This window comes from Monoraphidium neglectum (assembly GCF_000611645.1).
Source record: "Monoraphidium neglectum strain SAG 48.87 unplaced genomic scaffold scaffold00110, whole genome shotgun sequence".
Lineage (NCBI taxonomy): Eukaryota > Viridiplantae > Chlorophyta > Chlorophyceae > Sphaeropleales > Selenastraceae > Monoraphidium > Monoraphidium neglectum.
Genome location: NW_014013518.1, coordinates 1 through 14,074, shown reverse-complemented (window position 1 = coordinate 14,074; position 14,074 = coordinate 1). Strand labels below are relative to the sequence as shown.

The 14,074-nt window shown below is 65.2% G+C and overlaps 4 protein-coding genes across 4 annotated transcripts in view; 2 read left to right on the top strand and 2 right to left on the bottom strand.

The window, feature by feature from the left end:
- MNEG_1152 (hypothetical protein) overlaps window positions 1-1,705 on the top strand; it is a gene marked incomplete at both ends in the record, with an annotated part of 3,708 nt that extends 2,003 nt beyond the window's left edge. The window contains 2 exons of the mRNA XM_014050361.1: window positions 233-809; window positions 954-1,705. Coding sequence (XP_013905815.1) covers window positions 233-809; window positions 954-1,705 — 1,329 coding nt within the window. The remainder of the gene's footprint in view (window positions 1-232; window positions 810-953) is intronic.
- Window positions 1,706-2,554: 849 nt separating this feature from the next.
- On the top strand, window positions 2,555-5,127 carry MNEG_1151 (ATP-dependent Clp protease proteolytic subunit; the record flags this gene model as incomplete). Its single annotated transcript, XM_014050360.1, has 9 exons — window positions 2,555-2,727; window positions 2,819-2,900; window positions 3,146-3,217; window positions 3,521-3,616; window positions 3,697-3,891; window positions 4,060-4,126; window positions 4,310-4,374; window positions 4,593-4,694; window positions 4,987-5,127. 9 exons carry the CDS (start codon window positions 2,555-2,557, stop codon window positions 5,125-5,127), a joined length of 993 nt encoding a protein of 330 aa, XP_013905814.1.
- Window positions 5,128-5,486: 359 nt separating this feature from the next.
- On the bottom strand, window positions 5,487-7,232 carry MNEG_1150 (hypothetical protein; the record flags this gene model as incomplete). The annotated part of the gene is made up of 1 exon (XM_014050359.1): window positions 5,487-7,232. One exon carries the CDS (start codon window positions 7,230-7,232, stop codon window positions 5,487-5,489), a length of 1,746 nt encoding a protein of 581 aa, XP_013905813.1.
- A 3,227-nt stretch (window positions 7,233-10,459) lies between these two features.
- Window positions 10,460-13,798, bottom strand: MNEG_1149 (Vacuolar protein sorting-associated like protein 52; the record flags this gene model as incomplete). The annotated part of the gene is made up of 8 exons (XM_014050358.1): window positions 10,460-10,651; window positions 10,877-11,095; window positions 11,465-11,742; window positions 12,047-12,197; window positions 12,451-12,588; window positions 12,790-12,978; window positions 13,314-13,421; window positions 13,634-13,798. 8 exons carry the CDS (start codon window positions 13,796-13,798, stop codon window positions 10,460-10,462), a joined length of 1,440 nt encoding a protein of 479 aa, XP_013905812.1.
- Window positions 13,799-14,074: the final 276 nt, after the last annotated feature.

Genomic DNA, 14,074 nt, shown 5'->3' with positions numbered 1-14,074 from the left:
GGGGGGGTGCGCGCGCGCGCGCACACACGGGCGGGTGCAGGGATGAAGTTTTGGGAACAGGCCGCGTTCTCAGCTGGAAAGTCAAATAGCACGCAGCCCAACCAGCCAGGCCAGACCAGGCCAGACTGGATCAGGCCAGCAACATGTGGCCCCATCCACCCCAGCACCCAGGTATTTGCCACACGCTGCCAAAAGCAACCGCGATGATCCCTCCACCCCACGCCAACCCCAGAACCCGCCCACTGATGCGGACGGCGAGCTGGAAGTTGACATTGATACACTGCCAGACGCGGTGCTGTGGCAGTTGAAGGAGTACGTGGACGCAGTGCTTGCGCCGCCCGCTGCCCCGCCCAAGAAGGGCGGCGCCTCCAAGGGCGCTGCCTCCAAGGCGCCCGACAAGCGGCCGCCGCACAAGGGCGGCGCAGCGGCCAAGGGCGGCGCGCCCAATCAGGGCCCGGCAACCAAGGGCGCACCAAACCAGGGCGGCTCGTTGGGTGGCGGGGCGCAGGGGCTTGGAGGCGCGGTGCCGGCCAGTGGCGTGGGGACGCCCATACAGGGCATCGGCAGTGCAGCGGCGCGGGGCAGCACGCCGACGGGGGGAACGCCGCCACCAGCGGCGGCTGTGGTCGCAGCGGCGCTCCCCTCAGTACCTCAGCTGGCAGCCCCTGAGCCTCCTGCGGCGGCCGTGGCGGCCGGGCAGCAGCAGCAAGAGCAACAGCAGCAGCAGCAGCAGCAGCACCACCCAGAGGAGCCCTCGGCACCTCGCCCTTCACAGCAGCAGCAAGTCGCGGACAAGCAGCACCCACCAGGTGTGTGGTTTCAAGCGCTCCTGTTTGGGAGGTTGTATGTCTGTCGTGCATATGTGACTGGTTGAGACAACACCAGCCATTTTCAAAAATACCATACTGCGTCCGGCCCATCAATGTCTCTCCGCCACGCATGTCCTCCCTCAGGCTCTAATGGTCACGTTGGACTCGAAACAGCTCTCACAACCCCGGCGGATGCCTCCGCCAAGGCGGATGCGACGCCCTCTGACCTGCCGCCACCGGCTGCAGAGGCCGCCAGCGCAGGCGCCGCGGACGCGGCCAGGCCCTCAGACCCTGCGGCTGCTGCGGCGCCTCTGGAGGCGGCTGCGGACCCAGCGCCGCAGGTCAAGCGTGAGGAGGGGGGCGCTGCGGCGCCGACCACAGAGATCGCGGCCCCCGCCAGCGAGGAGAAGGCGGCTGCAGCAGGCGTCGAGGCACCCGTGGCCGCAGAGGCTGCGCCCGCCGCAGCGGACGACGCGGCAAGGAGCGATGCACCTGCCGTGACCAAGGATGAGCCAGAGGCTGAGGGGCAGCAGCAGCAGCAGCAACACCACCACCACCACCAGCAGCAGCAGCAGCAGCAGCAGCAGCAGCATGAGGAAGTGAAGCAGGAACATGCGCCGCAGCTGCACCACGGGGAGCTGGAGCTGCAGCACCAGGCGCAGGAGCAGCAGGAGCAGGATGCGGAGCCGCAGCAGCAGCACCACTCGGCGGAGCCGCAGGCCATGGAGACGGACGGCGCAGTGCCTGTCGCGGGCGCCGACGAGGGCAGGCCCCCTCCTGTTGATGAGGAGCAGCCTGGCCCCGCGAGCGGCACCGCGACACCCTTGCCCACTGCAGAGGGCCCGTCGGCTGAGGGTGGGGCAGGCGTGAGGGACGAGCAAATGGCGGACGGCTAAACTGGCGCATACTCCTGGCTGACTCGGCCCTCAGGTTTTACGGGCGCTGTCATGAACGTGGCGTTGGCCAGACTGGAGATTGCTCGTGCGCGGCATTTCGTGCCCACAGCACTGGGGTGGTGGCGCGGCCCTGTTGAGTCGCCTGCCACGCAGCAGAGTCAAGCGTGCCAAGGGTTGAGCCTGTCCGCCTCTCGCATTGGAGTCGCATCTGTGCCCACTGCCTGGCCCACCCTTCACTTGTGCTCGACATGTTTCATGTTGATAATCTGGACTGCACATTGGCGCGCTGCCCCCCACCAGCGCCTGGCATGGTCCTGGTTGGCAGTGGGTGTGGCTTTGGGCGCCAATAGGGGGTCAGCCAGTAGTGCAGAGGTGGCCTGAGTGAGGAGGGCGCCTGTAACACTTTGGTCCCTGCTTGTGGCCTTTCGAGTCTCACCTGTGTCGGCCGGCTAGCATGTGGGGCGGCTTGAGCCCCCCTTGACAGCGCACGCCCCCTTGAGACAGCGCAGTAACGTGTGCCAATCCTGATGGCAAATGCCACAGCAACCCTGCAGTCCTCACATTCCAGCTTGCATGCATGTTGAGCGGCATTGCTTGCCATTGGCATTGCTGCTGCACCACACCGCTCCGTAGGGCTGGTCCAGGCCAGTAGCTGCACGTGGTGCAGCTGCAGTATCCATGCTCCTACCAGCTGTCCTCACCAGTCACTTGACTCGGGTGCACGCGTAAATTCGCCTCATTGTGGACGCAATAATTGCCCATCGCGCTGACATTGCTGCGGTCTCGCAGATCTGCCCACGTCGCAAAACACCCCACTGCAAGAAGAGTTCAGTCTGCCTTGGAAAGTCCATGCAGACCAGCTTCAGGAGCGGTGCTCTGCGGAGCGCCGGGCAGCAGCCAGGCAGCAAGCGTCGGGCCTCGTGCCAATGCAGCGCGTTCCTGCCGCATGCAGGGCGGCAGCAGCATCAAATGCAGCACAAGCAGGTTGCTCTGGCTCTACCAGGCGACCGTAGCAGCAGCAGGTAAGTCCGGCAGGACACGCACTTGGTGATCTAGGCCTTAGTCAGCAGCTGCGGGAGAAGGAGCCAATTGGTTCTGGCACTGCCCATGCAGGAGGCGACTGGAGCCTTTGAATGCTCAGCGGCGCTCGCCAGTCATCGCGCCGGACATCGCCATCGGCAGCGGCGAGGACCAGGTGCGTAGCCCCTTGCCAATGCCGCAGCAGCCAGCGTTCTGTTGGCGCCCCCGGAGAAAGCCAGGAGGCCCAGGAGCAAATTGTTTCCAGCTTGATTTCTGCTTGAAAATACGTGCAGGCAGTGAAAATCAAAGGAAGGATGTTGACAGTCCTCATGCGCACCCCTCACTGCCGCTGCATGTGTCGGCACTCCGTGTGTCGCACCCGTCTACAACACCACTGCCCAACGACCCTGCACCATGCAGTCGTTCATGGACCTGTACAATTACCTCCTGCGGCAGCGCATCATCTTCCTATCAGGATACGTCAATGACAAGGTGCGGCAGTTGCGTGTGGCGCACGGCGCGGCAAGGCGCAGCATGCGGCAGGCTTTTAGCTGCATAATGCGGCCGCAATTTTTGATGTCGCTTGCAAATGTTTGGCTGGTTGGGGCTGGCACGGCGAATGACCAACGCAATCGATGCTGCTGCAAAACGTTGCACACCCGAAAAGCTGCGATATGATCCAGCACAATTGCTGTGAAGCAGCGGCAGCACCACCCTCGCAGCCACAGCATCGGCGCCACCAGCGGCAATCATACTGCCAATGTCTGTTCCCACATACCACATCAACACCATCAGTGTCTGCAGCAGCAGCAGCAGCAGCAGCAGCAGCAGCAGCAGCAGCAGCAGCAGCAGCAGCAGCAGCAGCAGCAGCAGCAGCACCAACAATACGAAGTACTCTCACCGTTTGCACTCAAGCTCATGCACCCCCCCGCCCGGCCCTCCCTTTTGGACCCCCACACTTGCACGTACAGCTTGCGACCCAGATTGTGGGCAGCCTGCTAGCCCTCGAGGCGCTCGACGAGGAGGAGGAGATCCGCGTGTACATCAACTCCCCTGGCGGCCAGCCCTACTCCATCATCGGCGTCGTCGACACCATGCAGTCCATCAAGCCGCCCATCAAGACGGTCACCCTCGGCGCCTGCTACAGCTACGCCAGCCTGCTTGTGGTGCGTGTGCCTTTGCTACTTTGACGTGCGCATTCACTGTATTGGCGGCTTGCGCCGCGGCGCTGCACCTGTGGATGCGTGAAATTGTGTGTTGTACGTAACTGCAAAAGCCTGTGCGGTCATCTTTACCGTTTCACTGGCTGCTGGGTTGTACTGCCCTCTTTGCAGGCTGCGGGCACCAAATGCCGGCGGTACAGCATGAAAAACACGCGCATCATGATGACCCAGCCCATGGGTAAGGCAGGGGGCTGGATCGGCAACACTGTTGTGCTCGTCCGATCGGCACAGCCGCTCCGCTGTGCACGCACTGAGCTGCCGCTCGGCGATTGACCCACAAGCCTCGGGCCTCAATGCCCACAAGCCGCACATTCTTAGAGGTCCTCTTGAACTCGGCTGCCGCATCCTTCCATGCTGCCAGGCGGCTCCCAGGGTGACATTTACCAGATCGCAGCGACTGTGGCGGAGCTCAACGCCATCTACCAGGTAAGGGAGGGGGCCCTGTTAGCCCTGGGGGATGCACGCAGCGCCGGGGCCCCAGTGCAGTTTTGTTGTATGGCTTGTGCCACGCTAAGAGGAGTGCTGTTAGTCCCACATGTGTTCCTTGCGGGTGGGGCCGAGCACCCACACACCACGCTGAACCACTGCCACCTCATCCGCGGCCGCCACCTCTGCCAATGCCCGCCCCCATGTGCCCCTCACAGCTCATCGCCCGCTACTACATCAAATTTACGGGCATGACTGCCGACGAGATTGAGCGCGCCACCAACAGGGACACCTTCATGACACCAGAGGAGGCACAGCAGGTCTGGGCGTTTGCATTGCTTGTCGGTGGGCAGGCGCACAGGGGCGCCTCAGCCCGAGCAGGGGCGCCGGGGCCGCAGGCAGCAAGGGGCAGGGGAGGGCAAGCTGCGAGCGCTGACATTGCCTCAAGGTCCGTCGGCTGAGCCCCGCCGCAAGTTCTATGGCCCTGCCGGTGTTCACATGTGATGACAGCTGCTGCCTGTCTGCTACTCTCAATGTCCTCCTGCGTTCCCTCCTCCTCGCAACGAATGCACCTGCTACACGTCCTGTACCGTTCGCCCCCTCTCTCCCCAGGCCGGGCTCATCGACGGCATCATTCGCGGCGATGGCGGCACCGACTACACCACCCCCCCGGGCGTGGTGCGGCAGCTGGAGGACCTCGGCTTCGTCGACCGCCTCACAGGCGGCGTGCTCAAGACGGGGCGCAGCTTCTGAGCAGAGCCGTGGTGCTGCTGCGAGCGTCAACGATGGCTGCCCGACTTTGGAGCCCCCTGCTGGTCTCCTGCCTCTTGCTGGCAGGCGTAGTGGGGCTTGTGGCCAACGAACGGTGCACTCAGTCTGTGTGCAACGCTGGCCTTGGTCGCATGCTGCTGGGAGCTTGAGGGCACCAGAGTGTCTGTAACTGTGTCACCTGCTTCCCCGTTTGACGAATTGCGGCAACCGAGGGGTCGCACAACTGCAACCCGTGACCTTGAGGCGAAAGGGAAAGATTACAAGAAAGATGACCAACGCGAAACAACACCAAAGCACCACGATACATGCCTGCAGGGGCAAGCAGCTCGCAGCCACACGGGTCACAAGCCACGCGTGTCAGGCGCGCGGCCGACGAACCGCCGCGCCGGCTGGCTGGCTGCATCAGAGGCGCAGCTCGCCAGCGCCTGGCGCGCCTGCTCCTGCAGGTCGTGGTACCAGGCAGGGAACCCGCGCTGCCAGTGCGCCTGCAGCAGCCGCGCCACCTTGGACAGCCGCACCATGTCGCGCGCGGCTGCCTGCGACGCAAGCCGTGCGGACATGAGCCGGAGCAGCGCCGCCGCCGCGCCTGCGCCGCCGCTGGCGCTGCCGCTGGGGTCAGCAGCGGCCGCTCGGGCCCTGTCAGGGGGCGGGTTGGTGCTGAGCTCCAGCGCAGCGCAGCCGACCAGCGTATGCACCAGGGCCTCATCGCTGAGCTGGTGCCGGACCGCGGCTGTGGCCTCCAGCGCACCGTGCACCCACTGGGGCTCCGCGGCGGCCGAAAAGTGGGCCATGAGGGAAAACGCAGCCGCGAGCTCCTCCGCTGCCGGCGCGTCTTCGTCCGCCGCTTGCGCCAGGCGTGAGCGCCCTCGCTGCTGTCTGGGCGGCGGCGCCTGCTGCTGCTTTCCCATCACCACCTGCTGATGCTGCTGCTCCTGCTGCTGCTGCTGCCGCTCTTGCTGCTGATGGCGATGCTGCAGCTGCGGCATGCGCGGTTCACCTGCCACAGGCCCCCGAGCAGTGAGCAAATGCACCTGCTCGAGCGCCTCCTGGAGCCAACCCTGCGGCACCTCCATGCGCAGCCGCCCCACCGCGTACAGAAGGTATGACAGCTCCCGCAGCGGCAGCTGCGCCGCCCGCGGTTGCAGAGCGCCGATGCAAGCGCACAGGAACTGCCGGTGGCTGGCCGCCACATGGCCGCCCTGGGGCAGCAGCGCCAGCGCGTGGGCGGACAGCGCGATCTGGTGCGGCGTCAGCAGGGGCGGCGCGCCAGGTACGTCGCGGCTGCCGCTGCCGTCGCAATCGTCGGGCCAACGCCAATGCTGCTGATGCGAGTCCTCCGGCGGCGTCGGCTGCTGCGCCAGCTGCTGCTGCTGCTGCTGCTGCTGCTGCTGCTGCAAACTGTCCGGTCCCGCTGCTGCTGTGTGGGCCGCCTCATCCGCCGCCGTACGTGTGCGCATTGCAACCCGCCGCTGCGACAGCGCGGTGCGCTGCGCGTCCCGCAGCAGCGCCAGGCAGTCGTGCGCCCACCGCGGATGCGGCTGCAGCCGCAGCAGCAGCGCAAAGTGCAGCAGGTCCGCCAGCGCGCCCGGCCCCGCGCCCGGGAGCACCGCCCAGCTGCGTCGCACAAACTCCCGCCCCCACGCCGCGCCCGGCCGCGCACCCGCCCACGACAAGCCGCGCAGCAGCGCCGCCAGCTGCGCGGCGGTCATGCGGGGCAGCTTCTCGACGGCTGCCTCCATGAGCAGACGCAGGAACGTCCTCGACGGCCGGTACCGCATGCGCTTCAGCGCTGCGAGCAGCTCAACGAGCTCGGCGCCCCGCAGGCGCGACACGTTCTCGCGGCTGCCCTGCAGGCGTGCCAGCAGGTCCGAGACGACGGCCGGCGCCGGCGCGTGGCGCAGCGCCGCGAGCGCCGACAGCGCCGCCACGACGTCGCGGCGGTGCGCCGCCTCGCGGCGGAAGTGCAGCGCCGCCGAGGCCGCCGCGAGCCAGAGCGGGCCCGGGTCGTGGCCGGTGGCCGCTAGGGCGGGCAGCAGCGCGCCGACGGCGCGCGGCGTGAGCTGGTAGGGGTCCCCCGCCGCTGCCATGAGGGCTGCTAGCTGCTGCCGCGGCAGCTCTGCCGCCGAGATGCCGCCGCACGCGCATGCAGAAAGGGCGCGCGCTGCGGCGGCGGCGCCACCCTCGCGCTCGCGCCCTCGCAGCGCGGGCAGGAGGCGCCGGAGCAGCAGCTGCCGCAGAGCGGCGCGCTCCGAGGAGAGCAGCCCTTGCGCGCGATGCCGCGCAAGCGACGCTATGGCGCCGAGCGCCGCAAGCAGCGGGGCAGGCGTGCCCGTGCTGCTGTTGCCCTCGCGTCTGTTTTCAGGAGCGTCAGCGCCGCTCCTGCCAGCGTCGCAGCTGCTGCGGTCGCCGTCATCGGTGCATACCTCGTCTGCACGGGCCTCCAGCAGCAGCAGCAGCTCCCCCAGATCACGGCAGGTCCATATCTCCGCCTCTAGTGCACTCTCACCAGTCTGCTGCTGCCCCGGTGTCGACCCCAGGCCCTCCTGCTCTGATGGCTGCTGTTCCCGCTCCGCGCGACGGCGCTGCTGATCGTGCGAATGCTGCGGTGGCTGCTGCTGCGCTTGCCACCGCAAAGACTGCTCATGGTGGTGTCGCCGCTGCTCCGCCCGCCGTCTCGCGCTCGCTTGTGGGAGATGGCCGCTGCCGCAAATGCTCGTGCCGCTTTGCTCCAAGCGCCCCGGCTGCTGCAGGTGCGGCATGTATGCAGATGCGCCCGGCCGCTGCTGTTGGTTTTTCTGCTCGTCCTGTGCACCGTCCTGATGCCTCCAATCTTGTTGCTGCTGCTGCTGCCAGGCATGATGCGGCTGCTGCTCCCAAAAAGATGGCTGCTGGCACTGCCGCTGCTGCTGTAGACCGGTGCGCGCCGGCCAAGCCGCGCCGGCCTGCGTCCAGCCTTCGTAGGCAGTGCCGCGACCAACCGCTCCTCCCAAGCCGCCCCGCAGCCCGGCAGCGCTGAAGCCGTTGCATGCAACTCCTGACTCGACACGCGCACCAGCGCCGCTGCTGCGGCTGCCTGCAACTCCGGAAGTGACTGAAGAGAGCGGGTCGACTGAGCCGCTAGCGCCAATACTGCCAGCCCCATCTGCAGTGGCCGCAGCTGCGAGTTGCCGTCGCAGCTGCAGTATGCGCTGCTTGGCCTGCCACTGGCCCCACAACTGCGGCTGCTGCACGGCTGCTGCCCGCACATGCTTGCGGGGACTGGCGCCCTGCAATAGCAGCGGATTGGCAACCTGAGGCCTAGAGCCGTACATCAGGTTCCACACACCTTGGACGTGTCCACTAGGGACATGCAAGTCACTACTGACATACACACCTTGGTTTGGAGGTGCTGGCAGCATTGGAGCATCGAGCGCCGGGACGGTGCAAATGTTGCCGCACGTGCAGCATGGACCGGCGGCTGCTGCTGATGTTGGCAGCGGTGTTGCTGCCGCCGCCGCGCTTCGCCACACCAGCTCCCTTAGGCTGCGCGGTTGCTCGTATATGGCATGGCTGTGCTCGTAAAAAGCCTAACAACCGTCCACAGCGCTGCGATCAATCGGTCGCCGCCCGTCGATCTCTGTTCAAAGCCTCGCACTATATGCGACAATGTGACAATGAGAGGTGCGTCTCTGACACTGCTATATCGGGCCCGCCATGCTCATGCAGGTCCTGCTATGACACTTGACTATGGTGCGTGCTTGTGCTGTTGTGTGCTGCTGCGTGCTTGATGACTCTTGCAGCATACTACGTGATCAATCTTTCAATGCTTTACGCATCTATCAAGTACAGTACGCTGTTTGACTGCTTCTCGGCGGCGGGACCTAGCAGCACACCCACTGCTCATGTTTCCTTCGTGGCCTGGGCTGCAGCCAACCTCGACACATGCGCAACATCGCGATGCACGAGCTGCGCAACGGGAGTATGGGCACTTGTATTGCCTATTGGACACCTGTCATGTCTCACATGGAGTTTACTCGTGTCCTTATGTGGGCATCTCCAGTGCAACTGCAAACAAACCATCACTCAAAAACACATAAAGCAACCATCACGCTGTGCATGAGACTATGTTAAAGCTGTATTGCAATGCCGCTGTAAGTTGAATTTCAAGTTGCTTCAATTGCTTGCAGCAATTTGCTTCAAGCTTGCAGCAGCAGCACCGCAGCCGCGATAGAGCACGTGAGCAGGCCCTGTGCTCCGCTCCACCCGCCATCTGCCCCGTTGGACAGTGGTGCTGCCTTTTCCGTGCTGGCCGGTGCTGACGGTAACACCTGCACCTGCAATGGCGGCCCCGGAGCACAGGCTGCCTCACACGCGGCCTCAGTTTCGAAGTTGTTGGCGTTGCCCCCGCAGCCGCCGAAGGTGAACTGCTGGCATCGGCCACTGGCCTCGCTCCAGAACCAGCGGGGGATGGCGCCCCGGCACAGGCCCGTCTCTGGTGCCGAATTGCAGGGGGCGGCAGCTGATGAGGCGCCTGGGAATGTGGTCTGAACGGCCTCGTGTAGCTTGCGCAGCGGGTGCGCCCTGCGTTGGGTGGGAGGGGTTGAGGATTGGGGCAGAACATCCGGATACAGCGCAAAGGGGCATGTAACTGAGTCATTACGCACGGCACAGTAGACAACGCAAGCTGTGCAACCTGAATTGATGCCAGCCACTTACAACATCGTTTCACTGCTGGTAGGCACTCCGATGACCACCGCAGCGGTGCGCCGCGAAACGCATGCCGTCGCCGCTAGGGCCAGCGCCAGGAACAACGCGTTGGTCTTCATGAGGAGTTCCTAAGCGCGTGTTTCGCTTAATCCGGGCCTCCAGGTCTGCACTCCCGTGTCGACCGAAGATGACCTTGACGGACTGTCTCGGATCTTGCGAATGGGTAAGAGTTCGTGCACAACCATATGCATGCCTCACTCGCTACAAGGCATATATGTGGTGACGGTTCACAAGACAGCCAGCTTCTGGACAACCTTGCCGACCTTGGGAATTGACGGCAGTCGCCACGTTTGACTGCAGTGGGCTGTGCTGGGGAGCAAAGCCACGCGCAAGCAACAGTGTTGTTCCACACACTGCCAGTAAGCACTGCATGAAGGCGCCGTTGTATGAGAGGTGTGCCGTGGCGCTGCATGGTGCCACTACCAGCCATATCTGGTTCAGCTGATATGTAAGCAAGCCCAACTGCCGCTGCAACCGACCCTCGTGGATGCTTGCTGCTTGCCTTGCAACCCCGACTGACCCGGCAGTCTCATGCTAGCCAAGGGCCGCTGAATTTGAGTGGCAGTTGTTACACCTTTCGGAACCCCTTGATTTCATACATGATGGCCGGGATGTTGACCGCCTCGCGCGCCAGCGCGGTCCCCTCGGGCCCCTGCCGCTTGAGCAGCTCGAGCATGCGTGTGTAGTACAGCAGCAGCTGCGTCATGGAAGCCTGCAGCACGTCCCGCGCTACCGCCTCGTCAGACAGCTGCCGCCCGACCTGAGGGAGGTCAAAGGGTGGGGGCACGAGGGGGGGAGGGGGTCCGCTTCACTGGCAAGCGGCGGTGCGCTCTCAACATGTGGAAAGTCGGGGCGTGTATCGAACGCAACCATGCTGTAAGGAGAGCCGCTGCACAGCGCACACCTGCTCTGACGCCAACGCAGAAACACGCCGCATGAGGCAAGCCAGCTTGGCCCGCATCTGGGAGCAGGCCGCCCCGCCTACCTCCTGGTGCATGCCGCCGATGGCGGCCTTCCACCGCAGCGCAAAGTCGCGCAGCACCGGCGCCGACTCCTTTGGGCCGTACCCGGGGATGGGCTGCCCCTCTGGCGCCGCGGTGCGCTTCTGCTGCTGCTCCGCCTTCTTCACAAAGTCGACCAGGTCCTTGAAGTGCTGCCCCAGCTGGTCCTCCACGTACAGGCCCACACAATTGGACAGCTGGTCCTGGGGGTAGCGCGGTGTTGGTGTTGGTGTTGATGTTGGTCTCGGTGGTGGGAGGCAGCGGGTGTATAGGTGGGTTGGGGAAGGCAGGAAGGCAGGCCCATGTGTAGGGGAAGCTGGGTCCAAGGGAGTGCAGCAACGTGAACATGATACGATGCGAGGTAGAAGCCAGGGCAGCACTGCATACTGACATGTGCACGCACGCACACACGCGCGCGCGCACACACACACACACACACACACACACACACACACACACACACACACACACATAAACATACACGCGCGCACACAACCCCCCTCAATTGAATTGCGGCAAGCAACCACTCCCGATCCCAGCACAGCGCTTCGCCTCAGCGCCCCGCGCCGCACCTCGCACTCCTTGAGAGCCGCCGCCCCGTACAGCCCCAGGCCCCCGCCGCCTCCGCCCCCACCCCCCGGCGACGACGGCCCGCCCTCGCCGCCGCCGCCCCGCGCGCCGCCGCCGTCGGCGGTGCTCCAGGCGGCGCCGATGTGGTGGTAGTTGAGTATCAGGAATATGATGCCCTGGCGCCTGTCCTTGAACATGTTGGACATGCGCAGCAGCAGGTCGAACACCGCCGCCCACATGCGGTCCAGCATCTCCTGGAAGGCCGATGCCTTGAAGACGCCTGTGTGTGTGTGAGGGGAGGGGGGATCCAGGGGTTCAGGCATTGGAGAGACAGGGGGGTCAGGGTCGGGGACCTTGCACAGCCAGAGGTTTAAATGACAACGGAGGGCAGAGCTGCGCGCCTGCGGACACCTGTGAGGGCACGCGAAGCGGGGGCCGCCAAGCTGGCGCAGCCCTCGAAGCAGGCAGCCGCACGCTGGAGGGGCCACAGACAAGGCTAACGCAACATGTGACAGCGGCAATGGCAGCGCTTTTTTGGGGGGGGGGATGCAGGAAAGGAGAGGGGGGTGTTGATGGCAGCGCACCGTCCTCCTCGTCGTGGTGCGCCATCAGCCGCAGCACGCTCGCGGTGAGCGCGGCGTAGCGCCTGACGGTCGCGTGCGGCGCGGCCTCCCCCGTGAACAGCTGGCGCTCCGCCCCCGCACGGATGCTGGCGTACTGCAGGTCCCACAGCACCTGGGGGGGGCGGTGGCGGTTGGGGGCGGTTGGGTGCGGTTGGGGGCGGTTGGGGGCAATTGGGAGCGGTTGGGTGCGGTTGAGAGAGGGTTGAGTGACCGGCTCAGGCTGGAAGCCAAGGGGAGGAGAAGCAGGCCGGCGATCCGCACATCGAGGCTGAACGCATGAGCGGACAAGCGAAGCTGCGGCGGCCGCGTGACTTGCGGAGCGCATCGGCGTGCCGTGTGCGTGAGCCCCCCCTTCCCCCGCTCACCTTGAAGCGCGGCCACAGCAGCAGGTTGACGCGGTCGAGGTAGTCATCCAGGCAGGGCACGCGCCGCTTGCTCATCAGACGCCGGTGCTCCGCGTTGATGCGGATCATGAGCAGCACGCCCACCGCGTCCCACTGCTCCTGCAGGGGTTTCGCAAAGGATCAGGGCGGGGGGATTTGCTGACGTGGCGTACAAAGAGGCGTCGCGTCGAGCGAAGTTAAATGTATGCTGCTGCGCCTCTTGATCAAAATAGGATAGAGTGACGCGACACGCCTCGGGGTACAAGCGTCGCTTGTGGGAGGCATCCCCCTAGTGCGTGCTCTGAAGCTCTGCCCCGTGACCAAACCCTGCCCAGCTGCGCGGGGGGTGGGGCTTGCCTGCAGCTGCGACGCGAGGTCGCCCTCCACCACGGCCACGATGGGGGCCAGCAGCTCCCTGAACAGCGGCTCGTCCTCCCAAAAGTCGAGGCAGAAGAGGAACTCGCTGGAGGCGGTGTCGGCCAGCAGCTTGTGGACGTTGCGGAAGATGACCTGGCGCAGGGGTTGTCAAGGGTGGGGGGGTTGGGGGTGAGCAGTGTGGCGCCGTGCGATCGGTCTGAACCATTCACATGTCGGCCGCATAGAGGTGGCCACACCTCAAGGGAAACTCCTGTTCTTGCCTGACATGCAACTTTCATAAACCCAGGCCCAATACAAACACACTCAACCACCCACACCCGCGTATGCACCCACACCCATACCCACAATTCCCCAACACACTCACACACACACACACGCACGCGCATGCGCACGCGCAAGCAACACACACACACACACACTCTCACACACACATGCACGCGCACACACGCGCACTGGCACGCACGCACCTCGTAGGGGAACTTCTTGCCCTCCACCTCGGCCACGTGGGGTATGATGGCCGGCTGCTCCACCTGGCTCAGCACCGCCGCGCGCTCCCCCAGCTCAAACGTGTGCTCCTGGGGGCCGTGGGGTCAGGGCAGCATACGCGGGCAGCTGAGGACACGTGCATGCCAAATACACGTCCTACGGCAAGGCAGCGCCAGCCACAGGTCCGTGCCGCGCACGCCGCCACCCCTTTGATTGTGCTAAGGGTGCCGCCAACGGCATCAGGCCAAGAGCAACCACCGGTGCATGTGTGCACCCTTGCCCCTGACCCCTGGCTGCTCACCGATGTGGCCCTGCCCTGCGCCTTCCCAAACAACCCCATCGCGCCGCTCATCGCGCTCATCACGCTGCCGCCAAACTGCCCCATCGCGCCGCCGCCGCCCGCGCCCTCGGGCAGCACGCCCAGCACGTCCCCCTGGCCGGCCACGGGTGCCGCCATCTTCTCCATCGCCAGGAGGTACGTCTTGAAGTGCGCCGCCAGCACGCGGCTCACGACAGAGACGTACTCGGCGCGCAGCTGCCCGGGGGACGGGTGGAGGGTGGGGGTGGCAGAGGGGCGGGGTGAAGATGATTCAACACTGCAGCGCGGGACATGTGTGTGGGGGTTTGGGAAGTGGGCGCCGCATGATGCACAAGAGCCAACCTGGCAAGGAGGGCGGCTGCGCAGCTGAAGCGAGGTGCACCCCGCGCCCTCTCCCCACGAGGCCGCCTGTCAACGCCGGCC